The sequence below is a fragment of the Myodes glareolus genome, chromosome 14 (assembly GCF_982192425.1).
Source record: "Myodes glareolus chromosome 14, mMyoGla1.1, whole genome shotgun sequence".
NCBI classification, from domain to species: domain Eukaryota; kingdom Metazoa; phylum Chordata; class Mammalia; order Rodentia; family Cricetidae; genus Myodes; species Myodes glareolus.
Window position 1 is genome coordinate 56605284 of NC_142039.1, and position 27008 is coordinate 56632291.

The following is a 27008-nucleotide window of genomic DNA, read 5'->3' on the forward strand; positions in this document are numbered from 1 at the left end:
ATCTAATATTGTTGTTCCTTTTGAATATTCACTTACATACATTCATTAAATGTCAATTATTATAATTGAAGCACAATTCTGGCACTTGCATAACAAACTTTTAATACCCATTAGCTATAAACTGGTAGAAAGGCAATAGGCAATTGACCAATATGATTGTGTATCGCTAGTAGTAAGTTATTGACCTACCTCAATTGATACTGAAATCTTAAATCAATACGCTAAAATATGACAAGATGTGTTCTGTCAAGACACTTTTGCTTATGTCAAAAATACTTAGCACTGAGACCTACTGCTATGTCAGAGATTAAGGGAGACACTTACTAAGTAGGAACATTGAGTTCGGTGGCTTGTGGGAAGAATGAGTTTGATATATTCAGAAAAGGAAATGGAGACTGGAATGAATGTCTAAGCAAGAAACTAACATGTAATAAAGTCAGAAAATAGGATAAAAGGCAAAATAAGTTCTGCAGGCCTAGGTAAGTAATCTGGATTTTATTGTAAGTGCAGTGAAGATCCTAAGGCAGGAATGTTGTCTTTTGTTTTGTTTTGGTTTGTTACCACATTATTGCTGTGATGAAACACCATGGCCAAAGCAACTTGACGAGGAAAGAATTTATTTGGCTTTACTTCCATTATCACTGTTCATCATGAAAGGAAGTCAAACAAGGCAGAAACCTGGAGGAAGGAGCTGAGGTAGAGACCATCGATGGGTGTTGCTTACTGGCTTGCTCTGCATGACTTGCTTGGCCTGCTTTCTTATATAACTTAGGACCACCAGCCCAGGGATGACACCACCCACAATGAGCTGAGCCTTCTTTCATCAACTACTAATTAAGAAAATATTCTGAAGGCCTGCCTACAGTACACTCTTATGTAGGCATTTTTTTCGACTGAGATTTTCTTCTCTCAAGTAACTTTAGTTTATATCAAGTTGACATAAAACTATTCCTCACAGGTATGACTTGATATTATTTGCTTTATTCATTGATTTTCATTGGTCCTTGCAGTCGGTGATGGTTTGGGGGTTTGAACGTGGATTCTATTCCTGTCCCCTCCCTAAGCTTTGAGAGTTTTATCAATTCAAAGTCATTGCCTACAGTTTAGTACATGTGTGAGTCAGATGGATGGGGAAGATAGCCAAGCCTATCCTTTGCAATTAACAGGCTATGTGGCCTTGGAGAAATTCTTTGCCCTACTCAGTCCTTTGTGACTTCACATGATGTTCATATGAAAATTAATACTTTAAAAGGAATTGTAAAGCATTCTGTATAGATGTTGAAATATTAAAACATATTCCCTCTGAACGCGAGTGAGTTCAAATATAGAAGCAAGTTCCTCCTCTTTAGAGAATTCAAAATGATTTGATTGTTGAATTGCATGAGGAGTGAACAAGAACTGCTATTTTGTAACTAGGGCGTTCTGAACTCTGGATACAGTGCACACGTGAACAGACACAAAGGACAAAGATAAAAATGCAGAATTCCCAGTAAACTAAAAATGTGCAAAACTACATAAAACATCAATTTTTATTTTTTTTTAAAAAAGGTAATTCTAGTTTCCTGAAAATGAAGCATACTGGTGGGGCAGTTGCTTCAGTAGCTCAAGCCCTTGGGTTCAACTCCCAGCCTGAAAAAAAAAAAAAGGAAGGAAGGAAGGAAGAAAGAAACCAAGCAAAAGGCAGCTCACCGATGTGTTTGAAGATGTTGATGAGACTCTGAAGTTTGCAAGTCTGCTGGTCAAGTTTGGGAGTCCACACCGAGATGGCTACATTTTAGAAATACAACAATGCAGTGGTAAGCAAAGAGGCCTGTGAGGATAATCCTTGCTTGTCAATTTGACAGATTTTTGGGTGTGTCTGTGAGGGTGTCTCCAAAAATCATTGACATGTAGGTCTGTAGGGAGCAGAGGGAGGGAGAGGTCCTGGGAGAATGGGTGTGGCATGTGACCACTGGGAGTCTGTCCTTTCCGTATTCATATGAGCCAATCAGGCACACCCCCTCTTAAAGGCCCCCATACATGCTATCAGGTCTGCCCCTCTAGAGAACCTTCCAGGAAAAGCAAAGCTCTCCACCCTCAGAAAACTTAAGTCCAAAGCTCCATAAGGTTAAGCAACCACTCGCTGGCATGGGGTAGTAGAGAAACCTCTTATACAAAACAACAGCGTGTGAACAGGGCTAGTCTCTTCAGAGGCAGACAGGAAGAGGCTGGAAAGAGGAAAGTGTGACTTTAGAAATAGAATAATCTGTGAAAAAAATCAACAAAAAATGATAGGAATGGAAGAATGATTCCCCAGCATAGAAAACAATAAAAACAGTATTTCAGTTCTCGCTGCTTCTTTCAAGGTTGTGAACCTAGCACTTCTACTGTGGAGTCACGTGCATCTAGTTGAGAGTCTCATTTTAGTCCTTTGGGAAAGCCTGACCTCAATTTATCTTATCGGTAAATTGGGTTGAACAATGAGTTAGGTTCTCAAGTTCCTCTTTGTGGTGTCTCTTCGGTGCAGAGCCATGTGCCTGGAAAAGCATGAGGACTTACTACCCTCCTGTCATACCAGAGAATCAATAAGTCATAGAGATCTGACATGTCCTCAAAATCTCCTACGCGAATGACTTGGTTTCTAGCTTGGCTCTGCTGGGAGAAAGGGTCTCTTAAGAAGTAGGACCTGGGGGAGGATGTTGGGTCACTGAGAGTCATTGCAAGACCACAGTCTCTTCTTCCTTCTTTCTCCCACCATGGATTGAGGGGTTTAACTCCAGTATGTGACCTGCTGTGTGTGCTGTCTCACCCCAGGCCCTAAAGAGCAAGAAATGGGAGGTTGGAACTGAGTGTGGGCTGACACCCCTGAAACTCTGAGTCAAATCAAACCCTCTCTTTTTGTAAGTTGATATTTGTTCCAATAAGGGGAGATGGCCGAATATGTATTGTGAGTGAAATTGTGTACTGATGGACTTAAAACTGTTCCTGTCACCTGGGAGTTAAGAAACGGAGACACGAGAGCAGCAAAGGACTGTGAGCTGAGTATTCCTATACAAGGAAAAAACTAACTAGTCTCCTTGGAGGAATTCTTTTAAAGGCCAGAAAACTGTAAGCTACAGAGGAAAGCTAGGAACCCTCCCTACAGAGGGTTAGTGGTAAGTGATAAGAACTCAGAATTCCCTACTTATAATTAGGCTAATCTGCTTGTACAAAACACATAAGGCTTATGATACAGTGTGAATTGCATGTTAGAGTCTCATGTCCCAGAAGAGAGGACTGGGCCCCAGGAGTTCAAATCACTTTCATCATAGTGAATGCTAGCCGAACCAGGATGCCATTAAGTCTCATCCTGAAGATACACTTTGGCTGGCACCCTTTGGACCTAAGGTCTATTTTTGGTAGAATTTGGGGTAACAGGACTGGGCTTCCCTTCACCTAATTAGAGATAATTCTGCATGGTCACTCTAGAATGTGAATTTTGAAACAAGTCAGGGAAAGTCATTGTTGATAGTGAACACTGAGGCCCACTGGTGTGGCCAGCAAAGTTTCAACAAGTCTGGGGTTTCCTCGACCAGCTAAAGTGGTCCATTTTGGAGCTGAGAAAAGGGCCTCCCACAAACTCACATGTTGGGAAACTTTCTCAAGTCATAAAATATAATATATGCCAGGGCCCTGGCCTGCTAATGGTAATAACTAATAATCAATAAAAGCAATCATGCTCCGGGTCTGGATTCCCTAGGACCACTCCTTCCTGTGAGTTATTAAAATCGTTTCAACTCTTACATATTAAATGTCACACAGAAAATAACCTCTTTCAGAGTATTGGGTTCATCATATTTTACGAATTAATACTTCGGGTCATTTTAATCAGTTTCTGATATATATGCCGTTTTCAGAAAGCACTTGAGGGAAGAACACTGCGGCCATGAGTGATAATGACAAGAATATGAACTATATTCTTTATATACATATTGAAATTTGAGCACTACTGGGGTACTTTCCCATCTTATGTATTTAGGAAACTTTAAATAAAAAATAAATTTGTCTATTTCACTGAAATTGAGCAATTCTTTTTTTTCAGGCGTAAAACTTCAAACTTATTAATTCCATGGCTATATTTTAAAAACGAGAGCAAGCACCAGCAAGACGGCAGCATGATGGGTGTCGGGAAATTTCCAGAAAGGGCACTAAATTTTTCACAGTATTTGCGTTTCATTCTCAGTGGAATAAAAAGACGCCACTCTTTTAATAATGAATAATAGATTCTCGGTTTGATTTACATGCATGGATTAGATGTCATGTGTGAAAAGTTGCTGTTTTATTCAGATTGGATTTCCCTCCAGTGAAACAAAAATGGTGCCCATCTACCACTATAAAAATGATACCTTGTCCCAGTGATAAATAAAGATTAACTGACTGACAGTTTTTAAAATAATATATGTCCCCAAAACAGTCTGCTAGCGCCGGGAGTTCAGGGAAGTTTTCTCTATAGTGTCTAAAGTGCCTATGTGTCCTTTATCATAGGACAAAAGCTCCTGCCAAAATCATGGCCACCCTAAAGGAACACTCTTATCGCAAAACAAACTTATTGTAATAATGAAAGGATTGCATGACAATTTATAAAAGGCTGAAATCTTTTCTTGCTCTTTTCCCACCAGGGAAAACAACAACAAAATGGTATTGTCTCTAGTTTTCTGTTTGATTTTGTTTCTTCTGTCTGCCCTTTTCTTCTGAATGGGTCATCTGGACAGGCGTGGCTGTGAATTCCTGATTTTAGGTCCCTTGTAGATTTGCAATCAAGGCTTCCGTGGTGGGGATACAGTCCTTTCTGAAGGCTGACAAAGGGAATCTACATCCATGCTGATGCTGGTGGTCAGTTCACCTTTAGTTCCTGAAGCAGGCAGCTGGACTCAAGGCCTTCTTTCCGGGGGACTATGTTAGTAATCACTGATTGAGTGGTCTCTTTGGCTTTGGTCATCTTAAAAGACTGCTTGCCACTAGGTCTCTACCATCCAGGGGTAAATCCCTGGCTGGGCCACTCTTCAGCTCCATCATGCCTGGCGGTCTTCCTCTCATGCGCACTGTGGATCTCACAGCTACCCCAAACAGCTCCTTCTGGCCTGCCCACCTCTGCAGGAATTGCCACCCCCATGCCAAGCACACGAACTTGGCTGTCCTGAAGACTCGCGTGACTGCGGGCACCAGGATGCAGAATGTGTCTTTGCAGAATGTGGGGGCATGAGAAGATGCTCCTCCTGCCTTCTGCCTCCCGCCTCCTGCCCCGCAACACAGACTATTCTGTCATCCTGCAAGAGCTGGGCATGACGTTGGGCCTTCGAGTTGCCTGCTCACTGCATGTGGTCTACTGTTGTCCTCCCGTGCACTTCACCACGTTCTCACACAATAACCTGCCGTTTTTATCCGGCCAGCCACAAAGAGTGCAGCCCTCCTGAAGGCCCATTTTACCTGGACGGTCCCTGATGCTGCTGCGGCACTCGCCGGTCCATTTTCCTAATTCATTATAACCTCGTGTTACGGACTTGGACTGACACACCAAATCCATGGCCAGGGAGTTTAACCAACGATTATGCTTCTTCCTCAGTCCAGAACGTAGATTTCCAGTGTTGGACTGTTACTCCTGTTAGCTCCTTCTGAGGACCTTCTTGGCTTCTAGGTGGCCGGCTTCTCTCTGGATTTGGGCGTGATTTTTCCCTTTGAGTGTGACCTAGCCTCTCTCCCTTCTCTCCCTTCCTTCTCCCACCTCACTCCTCTTCCCTCTCCTATCTCATCCTCTCTCCTCTCTCACCTACCTGGTTGATCAATTCCATCTTGTCTTAATTACCCCTTTTAAAGAGCCTATCTCCAAATAGTTATACCCTGAGGTGCTATTAGGGATCAATATTTTAACATGTAAGTTTTGGGGGATACATAATTCAGTCCGTAAAACCCCCTTTTTAATCTCCTTTATTTTTTTTTCCTCCTACATTTATTTTCCTGCACGCACCTAGCATAACCGGCAGCTAAGCCAGTCCACTGAAGACACAAATGCCTTTTAGAAAGTTCAAAACTAAATAGAGAAATCAGCTAATTTTAAATTTTTGATTAAAGCATGCCAGGTTATGCTAATGGGAGTTACTCAGGCCCTGACCACTCTAAAAGGAGAGCCATGGTGATTTCTCCAGCACACAATACAGCACTCAGTACAGCAGGTTGGTAACAAACTACCTGAAACCTCAATGGCTTTAAAGGATGATACTCATTTAGTATAGCTAATTTCCCTGTTATGTTTATGTACAATTCAGTGGGGTGATCATCCACCCTTCCTGGCACAAACCGGACCATTCGCAGCCACTCTTGAGCTCATGGCTAAGAAGAAACGGAGGATCCTAGATAATCCACACCCTGTTTGATGCAAGTAGAAGGTTGGTTTAGACTTGGACCTTCTCTCTCCTGTAGCTATAGCCCCAGGTTCAGGTCTTTCAAACAATGGACTTGGTATTTTTACAAAATGAGTTAAAGATCCAAGAGGGACATTTTTATAACTTTTATTTATTCTTCTTTCCTACAAGACTTCCCAACCATAGCCTCTCCTTCCTCCACTCCTCCTAGTTCCCCGCATACACTGCTCCCCTCTTTCCCAGATCCACTGTTCCTCCATTTCCCTTCAGAAAAGAGCAGCCTTGCCCCACTCCCCACACTCCACCCCAGCAGGGATATCGATCAAACAATGTATAACAGGATGCAATAAGACTAGGTAGGCACAGACCCTTATATCAAGGCTGGACGAGGCAACCCAGCGGAAGAAAAAGGGTCTCAAGAGCCGGGAAATAAGTCAGACATACCCCTATTCTCGCTTAAAGATGTCCTCCTAAAACTCCAAGCTAAACCACCCAACATGTATACAGATGACCTATCACAGCTCCATGCAGGTCCCGTGATTGCTGCTTCAGTCTCAGGGAGCCCTTCGCAGCCCTGATTAGTTGATTCTGAGGGCTGTGTTCTCTGTGGGCTGTGTTCTCGACCCCTCTGGCTCCACAATCCTTCTTCCCCAAGTTCTGCCTAATATTTGGGTACGGGTTTCTCAGTTTGCTCCCGTCAGCTGCTAGAGGAAGCCTTCAAAAGGGACCTCTAACACAATAGGAAAAGAAAACTGTCCGTCCATTAAGACCTAAGCTTGAACCCCAAACTTTACAGTATTACCTCTACCACATTCCTTGAGCTAATAGTCAATGAGTCCTCTTAGATTAAAGAAGAGAAAAATTAAGCTCTCAGCCTTCAGTGGAAAAATAGCAAAGATTTTATAATTTTCGTTTTCTTACCCAATAGGGTATTGGTGACTAAATTAATGAATAAAATATAAAATAAATTTAGTAATGCAAATAAAATTAATCTATTTGGCTGTGTACAGTGCAATAACCTTGAACTAGCTCAGAACCTCCCATCTGAATTAGGGCCAAACACCAAAGATTTCCAATAACTCACGAAAACTCATTTAATTAAAGAAGGCTAGCTGCCAAGGTTCCACATTGTCTTATTTGTAAATTACCTTTTATTATTTTTAATTATGTCGAAGTATGTGCACACAAGAATGCGGGTGCCCACAGAGGCTCTGGCCTGGAGCTTGAGTTACAGGCCATTGTGAGTCACCTGATATTGTTGCCGGGAATTGAACTCTGGTCCTCTGGTACCCGCTCTGAACAATTGAGCCATCTCTCCAACCCCTGGCATATGTCTTTGGCTCTCCTGTTGTATGCATTGTTCTAAGCCTAGGGATGACCATTTACGAAATAACCTTGTTTCTCATTTGCACATTGTAATGAACAAAAATGCATGTATAACACATGTGTAAGCATCCGTCCCCACACAAGAGAGTTTACAGGTTGCTCTCTGTAAAGTACTGGGGTTGAGATGAAGTGATGAGGGTGTCGGGAGAGAATTAGTGGGGTTAGCAGAGGAAGGCCAACAACTCCCAACTGTTTCTCCTCGGGTAGGGACTGACAAAAGGCCATCTGAGCCAGAGGAAGGGCAGTCACCAAAGAAACAGATCTGCTAGAATAGTTGTCTCCCTTCCTAGCCTCCTGTACTGAGGGAAACGAATGCTTGCTGCTCAAGCCATTCACTGTTTGCCATTTATCACAATATCCTGAACTGAATAAGACACAGCGTATGAATAATTTAATCTGCCCAGGTTTAATGCCCATGACCAAGAAAAGGAAGGGCAGTGTGTATACAGCTAATGCGGCTCCAGGGCAGGAATACTGGCTTGAAGGCAACTTTTTTTTTTAATGATTGGACTGATTTTCTCAATAAAGACTTATATTTTTTCCTCCAAAACATAGCAAAAAACAGTCGTCTTCACTTGAAAATACCAAACATGGTTTAAAGGAGGCTTCATGTGCTCTTTATCAACATCAAGGCTGTAATTAACAAATGAGGGACCCATTGTAAATCTATGCATAGCAGAAATTCCCGAGAGACACCTGGAAGGTTTCCGCCTGCTTCTGGGACTGCTCTTGGGTTCAACACTGGGCTGCAAGGGAAGGTTGCAGGCTTTCCACACCCTGCACTTTGTCAGGGATAAGGAAGAGTTTAGACGTGGACGTTCTGCCACAGCCACGGCCTCACTCTCTAGTCTCTCCAGCCATGAACTTGGTATTTTGCAAGATGACTTGAATATCCAAGAGAAAGACATCCAACACAATAGAAAAAGGATATTGTTAGTTCCTTAAGGCCTAATCTTGAACCCTAAAACTTCCTTTCCACTTGAGAATGAGCTACACTGAGTTTGCTTGTGCTTCAAGGGAAAGGGTTAGTGCGTGAACTCCTCTCTCTTTTGAAAAACTTTTTTCTAAAAATATTATTTTTCTAAAAAGGAAAGAACAAATTACCTTGGAGCAATACAATCAAAAGGTACTGTTATGTTCTCATATGTTCCCATTTGTATATATTAAAATAAAATCGTCTCTGAATTGATTTGTTTCTTCTCTGTTATGATCTAATTTTAAAAATTACCTGTGTTATGATACATCTTTTGACATTATCTTAACATTCCTTTTGCCTTCTGTTCTTTTAAGAAACAACTCATATTTTTGATAAGCTGAATTCCCACTAAATTTGTCTAATCTCTCAAATAGTTTCACATCAGGTTTTGTTCTTATTTTAGAATCAGTTTTTGGTTATCTGCTAAGTGTAAGGGGTCCGTGCCCTGAAGAACATGATATTATATATCCAGTGTTTTCAAACCCTGGGGAAAGTCTTATTGGTGCCTAGTTATGGTATACAAACTGTAGCAAAATGAATGAGTTTAGAATCTGAAGGGTAAGTAGGAGTAAATATCTCTCACCAATGCCAGGTGGCAAGCTCGAACCTGGAGAACACATGAGATTACAGATAGTGATAATTCAAGTGTAGTTGAGTTTATGGCAGTGGGTGACTCTATCGGATGTGGGGAAATATCAGAGAAAGAATGCAGAAGCTATATGCCTGGGGTCTTTTAATATACAGCAAGTTTAATTTATCCTAAGAGAAACTAGGAGTCCACAAATGGTTTTAATCAAGAAGTTAGATGATGTTTTAGAAAGATTATTTTGCTATCCAATAATTAGAATTTGGATAATTATATGTAAAGTAGTTAGAATATGCTACTGGAGTTAGAGAACCATAGTTGAGTACCCATAGTTACAGGGTACAGGTTCCATTCCAATGTTGTCCTAAGAATCTATCGGATATTGTATAAATTGACAAACTCTTCCAAAATTTAGGTTCCCATGCATGAAATACAAATGTTAGTGCTGACCCCAAATAGTTCCTACAATTTAACGTGTCATGATATCAGTGGAAGCAACAAATTCTTCCCTGTGCTCTACAAATACTTCTCGGTTTTCACAAAATAGGTCAAGAAACAGAAATCTAAGGATTGCTCATAACCAGTCATGTATTCCTTCAAATGACATAATCATGGACACGGAAAGGAAGGGAACAGTGGGCAGCGACTGAGAAGTTCACAGAAGGTAAATACGTGGATTGTGGTTGCTCGTTGGAGCTGAAGATCTTTAAAAGAAATGCGCTCTTTGGCCCCACTGTTACATTTACTCCAGATCACTGCTGTTGGTAACTGGCTTCAAGGAAACAGGGCTTCCGGTGATGACTCATACAGTGGAGATCACAGAGACAAGGGGAGATAATGACTTCACCAAGTCCTATCAGTGAGGAAGTTTGGAGCCAGAATTTAAGTTTTAGAGCACACATCTCGCTATATCCTGCCTCTTGCATTTTTCCTTTGTATTGAAATATCGGCTGAAAAACATCTTACAACAGCCTTTGCAGATGACTTATTTAGGAACCAAAGTACCTTTCTCCAGAGGCTCCATCTGTGCACAAATAGGTAAGCAAGAAGAGCCTCCTGATAAATGAGCACCAAATGCCGGCTCTCTGGCTCGCCATCTGGAAGCCTGTGTCCTCAGTATGTTCTCAGAGCCCCTGGTCCTGCCGACTCTTTGCCCTGACCTGGGTATGGAAGTACCATTCATGTGATGGCAGCCACCGTTTCTTCTTTGAGAGATCCTCAAGATTGCCCTAAGTGAATGATTTCTAAGCCCCCCCAATTTTTCTGCCTTTCGACAACCTCACACACTGACACGCGACCCACAAAACAGATGTGCTTATCAAATATAAAACGGGGTTAAGTGCCATCAAGAGCAAGTGACTCCCCCCCCACCCCGCCCTATTCCGTTGGCTGACACAGACCCTCCATCCTAGACACGCTTTCATTTCCTCTGCATTGTGGGGTAATGTGAAAAATGAAATATGTTACCCTAAATTGAAGGAAACCATGGTCTTAATGGAATCATTAGAGAAATTGTTCCAGAATGCTGCATCCTTCCAGAAATAATAACCCTGTAATGTCAGCAAATTCCGAGTCAGCACGGGTTACCTGCTGCACACAGAGGGGCTTGGTCATGTTCATTAGCTCTGCCCGAGGCTCAGCCTAACTTCAGCACATGACCTTTAAGAATTTTTAAAAATTCATTAATCAATGTTCTTTGCCTGAGTTTTGCTGTTTTTGCTTCTTTAACCTATTATTTGTATCCTTTTTTATAAGTTGGCCTATCCCCGTACCCAGTGAAACTAAGAACTGCAAGCATAACAGTTCTAGCTAATAATTAACACAAGTTGCTTCCCGTTGCACTACCATTGCCAAAGGTCAATAATGATATTTTAAATGTCACCCAAAAAGAATTATCATGCAAGCTAATGGGACAAGAAAATAATGGTCACATTCATTCTTAATTCATACTTTACATTACATTCTTAAAATATTTTTGACATCCTTTCTCCTTGACTCTCATATAAATCCCTATATTTATTAGTCACATTACTGTATTTATTAGACACATTAGTGTCTTAAAATCCCAGCAGATGAAAAAACCAAAGGCATCCTTCACCAAATTTTTGAAGGACCACTGTGGTTTTCCTGTGGATGGTTTGTCACATCCTATCATGGCAGTAATAAACTTGATACAGTCTTGTGCACTTACGAATGACTCAAGGCAGTGGCTATTCCCTTCTGTTTGTCTTATGGAAAGTATAGAGACACTAGAGTCCTCACTGGAACCTTCACTTTAAATTTCTTATTGTGTTAATTAAGATATAATCACATACTTATCTACATTATGTGACCCGTTAGTCTTTCTTTTGTGGTGCAAAAGCTTCAAATTATCAAATTATTTTTATTAAAGTCTAGGAGAAAAGGCATATCTTTAACAGTACTTTTTGAAAGTTGTACACCATTTCAACCAGATTTGAAGAAAGACTGAAAATGTCACCTGCTCTTGCGTTCTTCCTTGATCTTGAATGCTATTTTGTTAGCTCTTTCAGCAAGCTGCTAGTAAGAATGTATTTGTTGTAGAGGGAATTGTGCCTTCCAGAAAGAAGTACATTGACCATTCTCATTCTCACATTTCTAACACACAGTACTTCAGAAAATGGCCATGTTTGGAAATGGGATCTTTTTATTTAACCAAATTATAAATATGTCGCTAACATGGCTCTGACCCAACATGGTAACCCTTATGAAAAGGAGTAATTTGTATGGAGACGGACAGACAGACACATATACACACAGGGAAAATGTGGAGAGGATCATAGGGGGCATCTACAAACTGAGGAACCCTTCAATCTGCCAGAATCCATGAGAAAACCACAAAACCTCCCCTGAGCACATATTAACTTTTGTTCTAAACTTTGTGAACTTTTCATGTCAGCCTTAGGAAGCAAATCCCACGTTCTTAGTAAGGAAGGAATGGTTCCATTCCTTTGTGGTACCTCTGGCCCAATTCCTGGGTGACAGATAAGATGATCTGTGTTGTGTCATCTCGTTTCCTGCTGCTGTGATCCAGTACAGACAAAAGTGTCCTGAGGAAGAAACTCTTTCTTCTGGCCCTAAGCTCAAGGCTGCAGTCCATGGCAGGGAGCTGGGGGCCGCAGGGGCTGGAGGCCGCTAGTACACCTCATCCACAACCAGGAAGCAGAGAGCAATAAGTGCCTGTTGGCTTCTCAGCTCTGTTTCTCCATCTGTACAGTTTAGGATCCCAGCCTTGGTGGGAACGAAGTCACCCAGGTGGGTCTTCCCACCTCAGGTAAGGTAACCAACGTAATCCGCCATGGGATGTCCAGATGTCCAGCTCCTGGGTCATTCCAAATCCTCTCAAGTTGACAATATCAACTGTCAAGAGTATCCTTTAATCTCTGAGTTGTAAATGTGCGGCTTAGCTGACCCCAGTCCGCTGCTATCTTTAGAATGTGTTCATGCGGCTTGGTCTTGCACCGTCCCGCTTAGAGTGTGTGAGTGTCTTGCCATGTGTCTGAGAAATGAACAGCACCTGTTTCTTCATGTAACATTTCCTCATTCTTTCCTTCTGGAAATTGTCAGAGATGGGGGTGTACGTGTATTTTCATGTTTTCCATCTTTTTTTTTTACTTATAAATACAATAGTCTAGGGAACTGTGCCTCACCTGGCTTTCTGATGATACGCTCTTGGTTGGAGAGTTCTAATCTTTAATACACCTTTTGAATTTTTCATTCCAGTCGCTGCAATTTTTAATTATAGAACCATATTGTAGATTATTCAGAGAAACAATTTTAAAAGAGTTTAAGTTAATAAATAATTCTTATTATTTACCTGATAATATGAATGACATAGTAGTATCAGAGATAATTTCTACTTAGTGGATTATGCATCTTCTTTTATTTTTGGTCTTGTACATTCCTTTTGGACATTATTGGGGCATCTAGTCTTCAGGCAGAAAATATTCTAAATTCCATATCTAATAAATACAAAGCCTTGTCCCTTGGATAGTTGTTGTATTCCAACCATTTAATTGACCAACTTTGATCATCGTGCCCTTTCCTCTCTCGCAGTACCACTGTCCAGTATGCCACTCATCTCTCTCTCGTTTGCCAGTTTTTCTTGGTATTTCATGCACAAGGCTGTCCCTTTTGTTCTTGAGTGTTTATACATTCCAAAGCCCTTTGCCCACGTTTATGGAGAGTCAGGATGTTTATAGAATGGAAATTTGACAATGAATATGCCTTTTAATCCCTGATCCTAGCAGAACGGTGGACTAAGATAACCTCAATACTTAACCTATTCCATCATCTTGCCAGAACCAGGAGTCAAAAGGCACATACGTCACGTTGCATATTTCTTCCCAAAGATCTACATCTGTAGACTGTTAATGGATACGGTAACAGAGATGGCAATCTCTATTGGAAATGTTTCCAGGACAAGTGTCAGAAGACGAGCAGGTTCTCGACGCTTCTACCAAGGAGTTACCGAAAAATCTGGAAGCAAGCACTCAGCACCAACAGGCCTAAGATTAAAATCCACAAATGAAATTGACCCACTATGCTGAAATAAAGTAATTGGTGTTGTTCATGCAGTGTAAGGGGCGTAAGTCTCATATTTTTCCTTTAACTCTTCTTATTGGATGACCTCTACCTCACAAAGTAACAAGAGTCATGTTAATATAAGGGATTATTTGGGATAACAGCAAAACACTGTATATTTGTATTATGGATGGCTGGAACCCTGCGCGATTAGGCTTAGGCACACATTTGTTACCTCCCTTCGGAGCCCTCTCTACCTCCTATAAGCAGCAGCAGTTTCACTAAACCTTCAAGTGTTGACCTCCTGGCTCAGCCTGATATTGAAGGTTTAGCACTGTGACGCTGTGGCTTTGTGTTCTGGCCAAAGGTCCATTAGCAAGATAACCTTATGGGTGTGTGGTGTAGACACTTCCTCCCCAAACTCAGAGTGTCTCCTGTAATTAGGCCCTGTTCTTTTATTTAAATAATGCTTCTGTGTTTGTTGTTGTTTTTTCCCACAGATAGATGATCAGTATTCTCCAGTTAACACAAGTATGGTGCCTTGTGCTCTCCAGCTGCCTTACGGAAGATAATCACCACTACTCACAAAGTAAGGAAAGAAATAGGCCTCTCTGACTTGTATCTTAAATGAAATCGATATCTCAAATGTCTCAATATTAATTACAAACCCAAGATATGGTCTTATGTTTCTGAATGGATTTTTAATAGAAAACTATGTTGTTACTGCTGAGGGTATCACTCAGTGGTAGAGTTTTTAGGATGCATAAATGAAGCCCTGCGTTCAAACCCTAGTATTACATAAAGCAGGCATTGAGGACTGCTGTAATCCTGATACTTAGGGTGCAGGCAGGGGGAGTTAGGTCATCACGCTCTGCTGCATAATGAATTGAGACCAGCATGACATCCATGAGACCCGGTTTTAAAAATTAATAAATAAATAAAACAGCTTTACAGGTGTTTCTACTGTCAGTATCCTACAAACTACAGCAGCGAGACCAGCAGGCAGAGTTGTCCGCTTAATGAGAAAACATGACGCTGCTGGGTTGAGTTTGACAGAGCAAATGGGACTTCGAGCAATAGCCTCTCAACTCCAGAGAGCACAAAGGCTCTGGGGATTCCTCTCGCCTGCTAAATTCTCGTTGTTTTAGGTCCTTTTCCTGTTTTTATTTTTCGTCATGAGTGTTATTAAATACATTGAATGTGAAGTAACATAGTGGTTTTATTGTTTTTGTTTTGTTTTTGCTATGGGTGGGTGTTAAGGGATGGACACAACGCAATACTGTTTGGTCAGCCTGTGAGCACACATTTTCCTGGGCTATGGCAGGAGGTAATTATGTTTTCCTTACTTCTGACACATGCAGAAAATGTGGGTTTGCTCTCTTAACCCTTCAAAGATGCTTCTTTCTCTGATGGTCAGGAAGGGGATGCTTTTCTTGTCCCAGGGTTCACCAACCTGTCCCTACGGACTCAGCACCAAGTAGGCACTGCAAATGGTCTTTGCAATGTCTTGCAGTGTGTTTTCTTCCAGACCTGCATGGTACAACTCTTTCCATTGGCACTTTGCCCAGAACCTCCCCCTGTGTAGCAGGTAGCACTCTAGCCCTGTTAAGAAATACCCAAGGCAATTAACTTATGTAGAGGAAATAGCTAGAAAGGTTCTAGTCCAACTTCAGTGATATCCATGACTCTCAGCCTCTGTAAAGATGGCAGAAATGTGAAATGAAAATCCGATTAGAGACGTGGGGGCATGGCTAGAATGACTTACCTCATGAACCAGAAAGCAAAAGTAGAGCACAAGACTGGAGTCCGGAGTCCCCTTCAAAGGTAGACCCTCGGTGAACTAGGGGCCTCCTACTGTGCCTGCCTTTAAAGGGTCACCATATCAAAGTCTTAGTAGCTCCACTCTGTAGAGCAAGACTTTCAAACTCTAAAAGGCGCTACTTCACACAGTTACCATCACAGTCATTCAACAGCTTGTGTGGGCTAGCCTCTACAAAGCCAGCAAGAAGAGATGACGCACCTGCATCCAGAATTTTCATTTTTACCAGGGACTTGAGAGACAATGGACACCGGAGAAAATGTCAGTAGTAAGAACACATGATAGCATAGCTCAGTTCAAAACACCTAAAAACAAGTTGGCTTGAAACGTTCTCACAGAATATAATTGTACAATATTGCTGGTTAGAACCCTTAAAATTATTAATTCAATCCTTAGCTAAGCTCACCTTTTAGAAAAATTTCTCTAGTAGACAGAGAGGATGAAGAATCAAATTTGGAGCCTGAACAAGCAGGCATCAGGAATAGTAACTGCTTGTACCTGTCCTCAAATTCTGCTACTGGCAGTTGGTGGTTTTATCAGGGGACAAATTGTCTCCATAACCAGCCCAGATAAAACCCCACACATCCTTATGCTTTTTAACAAGGACGTTGGAATCATTTAGCAAAGGAAAAAAAAAAGTTAAGCTACTTTGTTCTTACCCAAGGGTTAATTGGAAAGTTATCTGAAATACAAGCATTTGTCATATTAGTCAAAAGAAAAGTCCACTGGGTAAAATTGTATGGGATTCTCTATCAGACAGATTGTGTGATTACAACAATAACAAAGGGAGATTGCTGAATTCCTGCTATGCATTGTCAAGGCGCCTTTCTGCACAACCTAGGGTAGGACAGCATCATGGCCCCCATCTTCCAAATAGGTTCATATTAGAGGCTTGGCAGTGTCCACCATTTAACCTTGCCAGTCAAGGTTCGCTTTTCCATTAAACATTTTCCTAAAATGAATTTTGACTTCTCTGCTTCAAAGCACCTTCTGCTGTCATGGCTGTCACCTCTGTCAGTACTTTCACCCATCTGAAGTTGGGCACACCCACAGGTGAGGCTGTTATGTAGAGCACATCTTCCAATAATAGACCATGCCTGTTTCTTGTTTCTTTTTATTTTTTAATTTTAATTCCATCTACTTCTAAATGACAGAGTGATCATTTGATACTTGACACTTGTTGTCAATGGTATAGTTTTAATTGATGTTGTTTTGTTTGCCTCTTCACAATTTGCTGTGGAGTTGTTTCTTAGTTACGGAAAAAAGAGGAGGGGCTAGGTACCATCTTCAAAGTTCTTACACATCTATAATGTCAATGTGGTGATAAACAAAAAGTGAAACTCTTTCCGGATAGGGAAATTTTCTCCTTGAACCTCATCATATATATATATCAATGTTGGTTCTGATAATTTTTATAATAATTCAAAGTAATAAAATAAAAGGCAATTCTACAGTGAAGATTTAAAACCATGCCCCTAGTGCAGAAGCATGATCTGGGCTTCCAGGACAAATCCATTCTCCTTTCTCTCTTTCCACTTTATCCACCCAGGAAGACAGCATCTGTCCAGTGCAGATGCTCCAGAGGAAGTGAAGCCTACCTTCAGTGCTTCTATTGTACCCATTTCTTGCTGACTTCCTTTTCTCCAGGGCCACTTCTAGCCTCGCCCACCACTCTCTCCCAGCCCTCTCCCCTCCAGAATACGTTTGAACAGCCGTATGACCTGTCATTTACTATCTGCACAGTTCCTCCCACTCTCAGCTGCCTACACGCATAGGTATGTATCACACACCATGTGTGTGTTGGAGTTGTCTACTTAGAAATCCTGAAACAGGAAGATCAATAATCCAAATGACATTCTTGATAAATAACAATACAAAGTATATCTTTACCTTCACCAGGGGTTGAGATGAATGGATGGATAGATGGATGGATAGATGAAAGATGGATAGATAGATTATAGATGATAGAGAGACAGATTATAGATAGGTAGATAGAAAGAGATAGATAGATAGATAGATAGATAGATAGATAGATAGATAGATAGACAGACAGACAGACAGACAGATACACAGAAGGTGATTATGGGATACTTGTTGAGTAAGTGAATGTGATCATGGGAAATTGTATGAATAAGATCCTTTGGGTTGATCACAGTGTTTTGATTCTGTATAGCCACATGGACAGAGAGGAAAGACAGACAGATAGCGATAGTAGAATCTAATTAAACACAAAGTAATATGTGTGCACAGAGGGTCAGCTTACCAAGGAAAGTCTTTCATGGAAATACAGCCCCACATCATAAAAGTTGCCACCGTGACGAACTGGGCGTGTTCTCGTCTTCAGCTGTTCAGTGTGACACCACTGCGAGATGTGGCCCCCCAGCTGATTGAGCAGAGACACTCTGAGAAGGTAGGAGCCTTGGGGAGCCTTGTTCTTGAGGCCCCTGAGACATTTGATCTGTATTTGTAGACGAGGCAACTGAGACTGCTCACCCTACATAAAAGGCAGAATTCTTGAATTACACAGGAACTGGGTAAAACCAAGCAATTAGCAACAATGGGCTTTTCAGAGGGTAAAGAAGGGAGACAATTATTTTTACTCAACCTGTAATTGTCAGGTATTAGCAATGATAACAGACAAGGGCCCACAGTGTATAATTAAGAGGTCAAAAAGCAAACTCCCCGATGTTGGGAGGGAAAGTTTAGCTGGTGTTTAAGCATGGTATGTTAATAAGCTGTGACATCAGAAACCATTCATCTATCCTAGTAGGATGGAATTAACAGGAATCCAACACTTCTAGAAACCACACAACATGCCCGCTAAGATATTAGGGAATGGGACACCCCAACAGCAAGCCTCACACACGGCACAAGAAAGGTGACTATCCTAAGCAATACTAATCACGGATAATAATGCTACATGATAAGTGAGCTGCAAAACATGTCAAACTCACACTTCACCTTTTCCATCATACTCTCAATATGTCAGCTTGACCCATAGACTTCCAATGAGCAGCCCTCCCACAACAAAAAATGGGAGGGGGGAGAGTCAAGGCCTGAGTCTCAGTCCATGAAGTGTAACTAAGACAGGGCTGAACCTTTTGTAGAACATCCGGATTTCATTGCGTGTTCACAGTTGACTGAAGCAGGCCGTTTTCAAGTTCCATAATTGCCAAGAAGTTTATACAAATTAATGATTGTAATGAACTATTTTCTCAGATTAAGGAAGCACTAAGGCAGGGTTGTTGAGAATTCAGATGACATTAAGTTTTATTTCTAGACTTGCTCACAAGTTCCTGGATAATTCAACCTTGAAGAATTCACTGGGACTTTGTGCTTCAGTCACAAATAATATCATTTTTAAGAGCATGTTACTGTTCCATCCAGGGTAGTGGTACCGCTGGGTTAATCTAGATCCAACAGGAGAGACTTCTTAATCCTGCCTAGAATTTATTAAGAAAACGTATATTTCCATATAGATAACATGCTTTTAAAGAATTAAGCAAACAAGAAAAGTTGTCCAATTTCTTTTGTTTTTCTCATTCAAATCATACTTAAAAACTAATCAGAATAACAATTATTTTTGGTTTAATTAGAAAATCTTAATTAACAACAAAGACTTAACCTTAATATTTTGGTTCCAAAAATATTTTAAAAATTAACACCATCTGAATAAATAAGACAATCTTTTTAGACCTCAAGGCAGGATTACTGATGCAGGCAGACGGAGTTATTAAACACATTCTAAATTAAACGCCTCTATGAATTTTATACTGAAATATATTGTGATAGTTTTGCATGCCAAATGTGACATTTTGTGTTTTAGATTCATCTTCTGTAGTAATTTTGGAAATGTCATACAAACAAAGATTTTGTCATTTACCAATAGAATTACTATGCATGGTCGCCTAGCTGACTTTGTGTCGGCTCTGGTGGTTGTTTCAAGTCAGCAAGCCATAAAGAATCTTTATCTCTGAAACACAGCAATTTGGAAGATAATCGAATGGTGACTAGGGGGCAGAAATGCCAGTCTGAGGAATTATACCACCATCTCTCTTGCATTTACAACCTCTGTCAAGCATGTGTCAGGCAGAGAAGGAGAAGGGGGATGAATATCCATCAAATCTCAAGCCTGGGTCATTTGCAAGGTGTCAGGCCTACCTCCATGTATGGCTGAGCCTGGTTATATGGGTACCCTGTAGTGAAGAATACCACGGGTGTTTCTATGGACAGCTTTCCCCTTCTGTTTTAGCATGAAGTCAGCATCAAAAGCATTTAGTAAGACCTGCTTTCTCTGACAAAATCCTTAGAAGGAAAAGAACAGGTAATGACAGTCCCACGAAGGATGTCATCATCTGACATTTTGCATCAGGAGAAGCCACTCGAGAATGCTCACCTTGCAGCAAGCTCCTTCTGCTCTTTGGGATTCTTTAGTTGCTTCTGGAAATGAGCGTTGCTGCATGACACTGCCCTTTCTGTACGAATTCCCATCTGCAGTGCACAGCTGACTGGGAGCCGCAGGTACGAGAAGGAATTAAAAAGAAAGAAACGATGTGGCATGAAGAAACCGTTGCCTTTAGGTCCATAAGACAGCCTGGTTCTTTCCTTCAGTATGTTCTTGGATTCGATAGCAATTATAAATGGCACATCGCAGGTGTTGCACGTGTTTAAAGCAGGATTTTTGGAGTACAGCCCCATTAAATACATGACATACTATCTAAGCTGCTGAGCTTCGAGCAATTAAAGTGTCAGTTGTTTCAGAAACAACCCAGAAATCAAGTTCAGTTGCCGTCCCTTATCTGAAAAGAACGGGCTCTGGGACTCCCTGTGAATGCCAGAATTTCAAGAGGCTCATGCGCCTTATATGATCAGGCATAATATATACATAAAATATATGCACATGTAGCATATTTTTCAATATTTATTTTGTTGTAATTGTGCATACACATATATGCAAATGCATATGCCTGCCTGTGACTGCAGACTCCCTTGGAGGTCAGAAGAGGGCATCACATCCCCTGAAGCTGGAGCTATTGGTAACTGTGAGTCACCCCTGTGGGTACTGGGAAGTGAACTCTGGTACTCTGTAAGATCTGCAAGCCTTCTCAAACCCCAGATTGTCTTTCCAGTCCTTCTTCTTACCATATATATTTTTTTTTCATTTTAAATTCTTTATTATTATTATTTAAAAAATAAAACAAACTATATTTTTAAATTTACATACCAATCCTGGTTCCCACTCCCTCCCCTCCTTCTATTCCCTCTATCTAACCCTCCACCTCATTACCCATCCACCACAAAGAGAGGGTAAGGCACATTGCTTCGGGGAAGGTTCAAAGCACTCCCTACCATATCTAAGATGAACAAGATATCTATCCAAAAAGAATAAGTTCCAAAAACCCAGTACAAGTAGTAGGGATAAATCCTGTTGCCACTGCCAGTGGCCTCACAATCTGTCCCAGCCATACAACTGTCACTCATATTTAGAGGGACTAGTTTGGACCCATATTGTTTCCTTCCCTGTCTGGCTGAAATTAGTGAGCTCCCATTAGCTCAGATTAACTGTTGCCGTGGGTGTAGCCATCGTGGTCTTGACCTCTTTGCTCGATATATTTTAAATAATCTCTAGATTGCTGGTTCTCAATCTTCCTAGTGCTGCAACTCTTCTTGTCACGGTGACCCCACCATAAACTTATATTCATTGCTACTTTGTAACTACAATTTTGCTACTGCTATGAATCGTAATGTAAATATCTGTGTTTTCTAATGGTCTTAGAGGATCCCTGTGAAAGGATCATTTTGGCGCCAGGGAGTCGTGACCCACACTTTCAGAACCGATGCTTTAGATGGTTTCTTAAGAGGATGTTTAATGCCTGAAAACATTATATAAATAGCTGGTATAACACACTGCTTCTATAGTATACCAATGGGAGCAAACATTCTGCACATGCTCAGTATGGCTTAAACCACCATGGATCGAACTACATTTTCCATCTATCAGGGGTTGATGCAGAAACCACAGATATGGAGGGCCATCTGTATTTGATAAGATTCCTTGTCATTTCATTTTTTTTCTGCCCATTCTTCCTTGAGCCTACAAATTGTTCATGAAACCTTGAGGAGAGCATTAATTGAAAATAGATGCTTGGTTGATATGACACAAACATTTTCTGTCTTTAATGCAAGGATGGGATCCATTTCTCTCCTTAAAATGCTCCCTAGGTACTTGCCCTTCTAGTAACATGTACTCAGTGTATCCAAGACTCTTCCTCATTGTTGACTTTTTTGTTTGCTTGCTCGCAAAGCCTGACATCATCGGCCTGCTTTCCCAAATGCATTTGAATTAAGAAGGATTGTATCTCCCACTTCTCCTGACTTAAGCTTAATTCCATCAGCAGGGCCATCTGTGACAATGACTGTACCCCCACCAGAGGAATAGCCTTTTGGTGTCTCACTGCTGATGCAGTTTCTGTGATACAAATTATCTCCCGTAATGTGGTTAGAGCTGCATTGACACAGGGGTTCATTAGGACACCCATTCGCTGGCAATCCAATTTCAAATTAAATACACTTTGTTGTAAATTTTATTACTTTTAAACTACTGTATCTATTGTCTTTAATGGCCCTATTATACAGTTATGAAGGTAAACAGATTTCATTAGTAAACATCAAACATCCCATGTTAAGCACAGTGAGATGGCTTCTCTTAGTTCCTTTCTTTGTTCCCTTGGTAAGTATTGCAAGGCATTCAGAAATATCCTAAAATTTTAATCTGAACAATTACATACTGCATTTAACTATTATCATCTGAAAGAAAGAAAATAAATAACTAACAAAAAGGAAATAGGGTCCCTGGTAACATGCCCCCCCTTTTGATTTACAATTAAATGTTTAAAAGAAATAAAACAGGATCCCTGGTAACACGCTTCACTCCCCGCCCCGTTTTTGTTTTTGTTTTTGTTTATTTTTTTACAATTAACTGTTTTTTAAAAATCATTTCCTAAAAGTTAAAAAGAAATGAGTAGAAGGGAGCAAGCGCCCAGAGATATTGTTGACCTGACCTCCTGTAAAGCAATTTTGACCCTGGTCAGAAGCCAGGAGCAGACATGAGATCTTGTATGCTTTGAGTTCTGTCGTGGTTTAAATGAAAATGGCCCCCAAAGGCTCATAGGGAGTGGCACTCCTGAGTAGTATGGCCCTGCTGGAGTAGGTGTGGCCTTGTTAGAGGAAGTGGGAAGTGTGTCACTGGGGGTGGGCTTTTGATTTCAGAAGCCCAAACCAGGTCCAGTGGCACTCTCTCTTCCTGCTGCCTCTGGATCCAGATGTAGAAATCTCAGTTCCTTCTTTAACACCACGTCTGCCTGCTACCATGCTTCCTACCATGATGATAACGAACTAAATTTCTGAAACAGTAAACCAGCCCCAATGAACTCTCTTTTATGAGAGTTGTTATGGTTATGGTATCTCTTCACAGCAATAAAACCCTAAGGTAAGTCCTAAGGTAAATCATCATTCTTGTCATTCCCTCTGATGGAACATTATTAACTTTATGATGATGAAGGCACAGCCATCCTCTGTTTATGTGGGAGGGCAGTTTCTAACACAGCCCCTCCCAAATGCTGAGACCCAGAGATGCTCAAGAGCTTTATTTACATTGCTGTGTTATTTTCATACAGCGTATATACACAGTTTCCCTTATAGGTGAGGTCATTTCTACCTGACTTACAGCATTGAATATAATACAAATTCTGGGCAAACAGCCTTTGTGCTGTGCTATTTAGAGAGGTGAAAAAGGGACAAACAGCTGTGTCTTCTGTATGTATGTTGGGTTTATTTAACTTTTTTAACAAATACTTTCTTTTTTATTATGATCTATTTCATTTTAAGTGTGTGTGTGTGTGTGTGTGTGTGTGTGTGTGTGTGTGTGTAGATATGGATATGGACATGTGAAACCAGTATCCCATATCCCCAGAGCCTAGAAGACAGTATAAGATACAGGTGATTTGGGGCCACTCAATGTGGTTTTTGGAGGCAACCCTAAGCCTTCTCTGCAAGGGCTCCTTATCACTGAGACATCTTTCCAGTTCCTACAAATACTTTCTCTCTAAGGCTGGTTGAGTCTGTGAATATGTGCACACTGTAGTTACAAAATTCTGGTTGTATATGTGCTCAGTTATATGTTATCAAAACCTTCCCACCTACCTACAGGCTATATTCAACCTCTGCAAAATATGGGCTTCTATTCTTCATGACTAGAGGGTTAAATTATTCATTTTTAATACTAAGTGAAACAGAGAGTGTACATATTATTCTCTAACTTCTATTTTCTACTTTGTACATTATATGCATATTTCTGCTACAACTAGATTTTTAGGGATCTCTAGTGTTTAATTCTGTCCACCACAATTTATTTAAATTGTCCCTTATTGTTGGCTATTTAGTCTAGTTCCTATTTTTGCTGTTGCAAGTTAGCCTGGAATTAGCTCTCTCGCTTGTAATGTCTTAAAGACTTCCCTGGCAATTTCCACAGTCCAAAGTCCTATCATTAGAAACACTGGGCATGGGAGGAATGCTATTCTGTTCTCTACTGGTCTTTAGTTGGCCATAGAAATGACACCTTAGTGATATATCATCCTAACTGCACAGCTAGTGTCTTTGCAGGGAGACAGACCCCGCTCTGGCGCTATGTGCACTGCAGTCAGACCACACAGTAAGGGAGGATGCAGTAAAGAGACAGCACCTACACACAGCAGTGCATCATCATCACCACTGCTGACATTTGTAACCAGGGAACTCTTTATTGTGAGGGTTGCTCAATGCACTGCTGGGCTATTTAGTGGAACCCTGTCCTCTGCCCACTGAATACTCCTAGATAACCGACCTAATGTAAGTTTCCATAATCAATATGTTACTTACTAGATGTTGCCAGATGCCCCCTAGGGATGAGGCTGATCCTTGCTGAGGACCACTAATGTTCTCAGTACGGTGTAGCATTGAGTGTTCAGCATGCACAGAGAAACTCTTTCAGACATACCCTACTTCTTACCTCCATCCACCCCCAGAATACCCAACAGGGTGTTATCATTCCTGCCTGACTGACAGGTGACTGATGCTGAAATGTGCTGACGGCCTTGTGAGAAGACACACAGGACGGACAAATGCTGGCTCCTAACACATGGTTGCTCTAGCTACGGTTGGTGAAGAGAGTGCTATTCCCATATCTCGGAGATTTCTACACTGGCCCAAGCATCTGAATATTTTCTGAAGCATTAATCAAACATGGCTCTCAGGTACACCTGCAAGACTACCCACAATCCAACATCTTGGAGATGAAAAATAGTTTAAAATGTAAGGATGATTGTAAGATGATGTAAGAACATAGTTCAAAAATTCTGATCCTCTAGTTGAATCAACTTGGGGGACCTGCAATTCATTCATACTTAAATTGTAAAAACTCTCTCCCTCTCTCTCTCTCTCTCTCTCTCTCTCTCTCTCTCTCTCTCTCTCTCTCTCACACACACACACACACACACACACACACACACATACTACAAGACACAAACTCTTAACATTTAAGAACATACTTTTCAAATGGTTTTTCCTTCTTTAGACATGACATGGGAATGTTCTGGCTGAATCCTTTTCCTTCAAATTTCAGATCCTGTGTAGAAGGAGAGAGAAATAAAAGCAAAATTTAATAAATCCATCCAGCACACACTAGAAGTATCTTTGAAGCACCGGGGCTCTCTCTAAGACCAGAATGTACCAATGCTCCAATAGGCATATTCTCTAAGACAAATAAGAACAATGGAATTTGACCTAGGGTAGCTGCATTTTCATAAAACCTGATTTTCCTCACTCACATAATTGCTGCCCAGAAAGGTACAGGGAGGAATATACAGCATAGCCACAAGAGGACAAACAGATGATGGACACTAACATAGGTTCCCTTCTCTATTTCTAAATCTTACAAATGAAGCCCCAACTCCATTATCTTCCATGTGCCCTGCTGCTCCATTTTTATCTCTCCTTTTCACACCTTGCATTATCCTAAACATAGTGTCACATGGTTTTACAACATATATGTGGACATGGGTCTAAAGGGATAGAACACCAGAGACATGACAGTACTTTAATCATGGGCCTCATCATCCAACCCAGCCTGTTCTGGAAGCAAAAAGGAAACAACGACACTAGAACAATAAACCTCAATTGAGCCTATGGACACCCAGACATAGAGAAGCCCTATTAATATCTGTGCAGATATAATAATAGTAATTCACATGAGCATACTCTGTGAGGGCGAGGGAGAGCTGGAAATAGGTGTGAGTAGATTGTTGAGATCACAGTTCATGCTCCTGTGAAATCCAGATGTTACATGCTCTTTCATGAAGTCTTAACATCTGGAAATGAGTCCCTGCGGCTCTGCACCTTGTCCACTAAACTTGTGGTTCCATGCTTTGAATGTTCCTTCTTTTTAATTTCTTTAATCCACCAATTTATTATGCCCCTCAATACATATCAATTACATGTGTTATTGAATCTGATATTTTTATATTTTTTTTTCATGAAACTAGTCTATCTTGGTTTCTTTGTTTCTCATCCGGTTTCCTGCTGGTGAGCGTAAGGAGTGTGAGATCTCATCTGATGGTCTCTTTGGTCCTTTCAGCTGACAGCAAAGCTTCTTTGGCTTTGTGAGTGCTCTGTGGGTTTTACTGGCAATTGATTGGTTTGACCGAGGTGAAACATCAGGTATCTAAGAAGGAAGACCTTCTGTACCTTGGTCTTCCATGACAAGAGGTGTGATGTGTTCAACTCTCTAGAAATTTAGTAATGTTTGATTAAGAGGACATGGACAGCCCCTCGGTGTGTCTTTCATCTCCACAGACGCTACTCTGGGGCTTCGTTGTGTTACTTCCGTGGTCCTGACCACAGTCTTCAATCATTTCCGTGTTGCTTGCTGTCAGAGAAGCTGAGACTTTCACAGCCTTCAAGACTTGACTTGCTTTGTTTGATTCCTACCTCTAGTTTATCTCTGTACCATCACATTTTTTTTTCTACCAGAAGCAACGAGAATCTACCAGGCATCACAAACAGGCCTTTGGTTTGGAACCTCCTTGCCGCCCTCTCCATACGTTAGTCACATTCTCCCTTTTCCTCTGAACTGCAAGCAGCTGACTGCCATTCTCTCTGACACACCCACAGAAGGATTTTAGTTTCTCTATTTTACAAGGAAATTTTGATCAGCTTCCCACACAGGAAGGCTTCACCCCACTTGTGGAAGATTATGAGGATTCTTGTCACATTCTTCCTGAGGTAAAT

The 27008-nt window shown here is 41.1% G+C and overlaps 1 protein-coding gene across 1 annotated transcript in view; it reads right to left on the reverse strand.

Moving 5' to 3' along the window:
* LOC125397828 (uncharacterized) overlaps positions 1–27008 on the reverse strand; it is a 294931-nt gene that overhangs the window by 181624 nt on the left and 86299 nt on the right. The window contains exons 6-8 of the mRNA XM_087896704.1: positions 25271–25347; positions 20083–20203; positions 17950–18180 (exon numbers count right to left, since the gene is read on the reverse strand). Coding sequence (XP_087752830.1) covers positions 17950–18180; positions 20083–20203; positions 25271–25347 — 429 coding nt within the window. The remainder of the gene's footprint in view (positions 1–17949; positions 18181–20082; positions 20204–25270; positions 25348–27008) is intronic.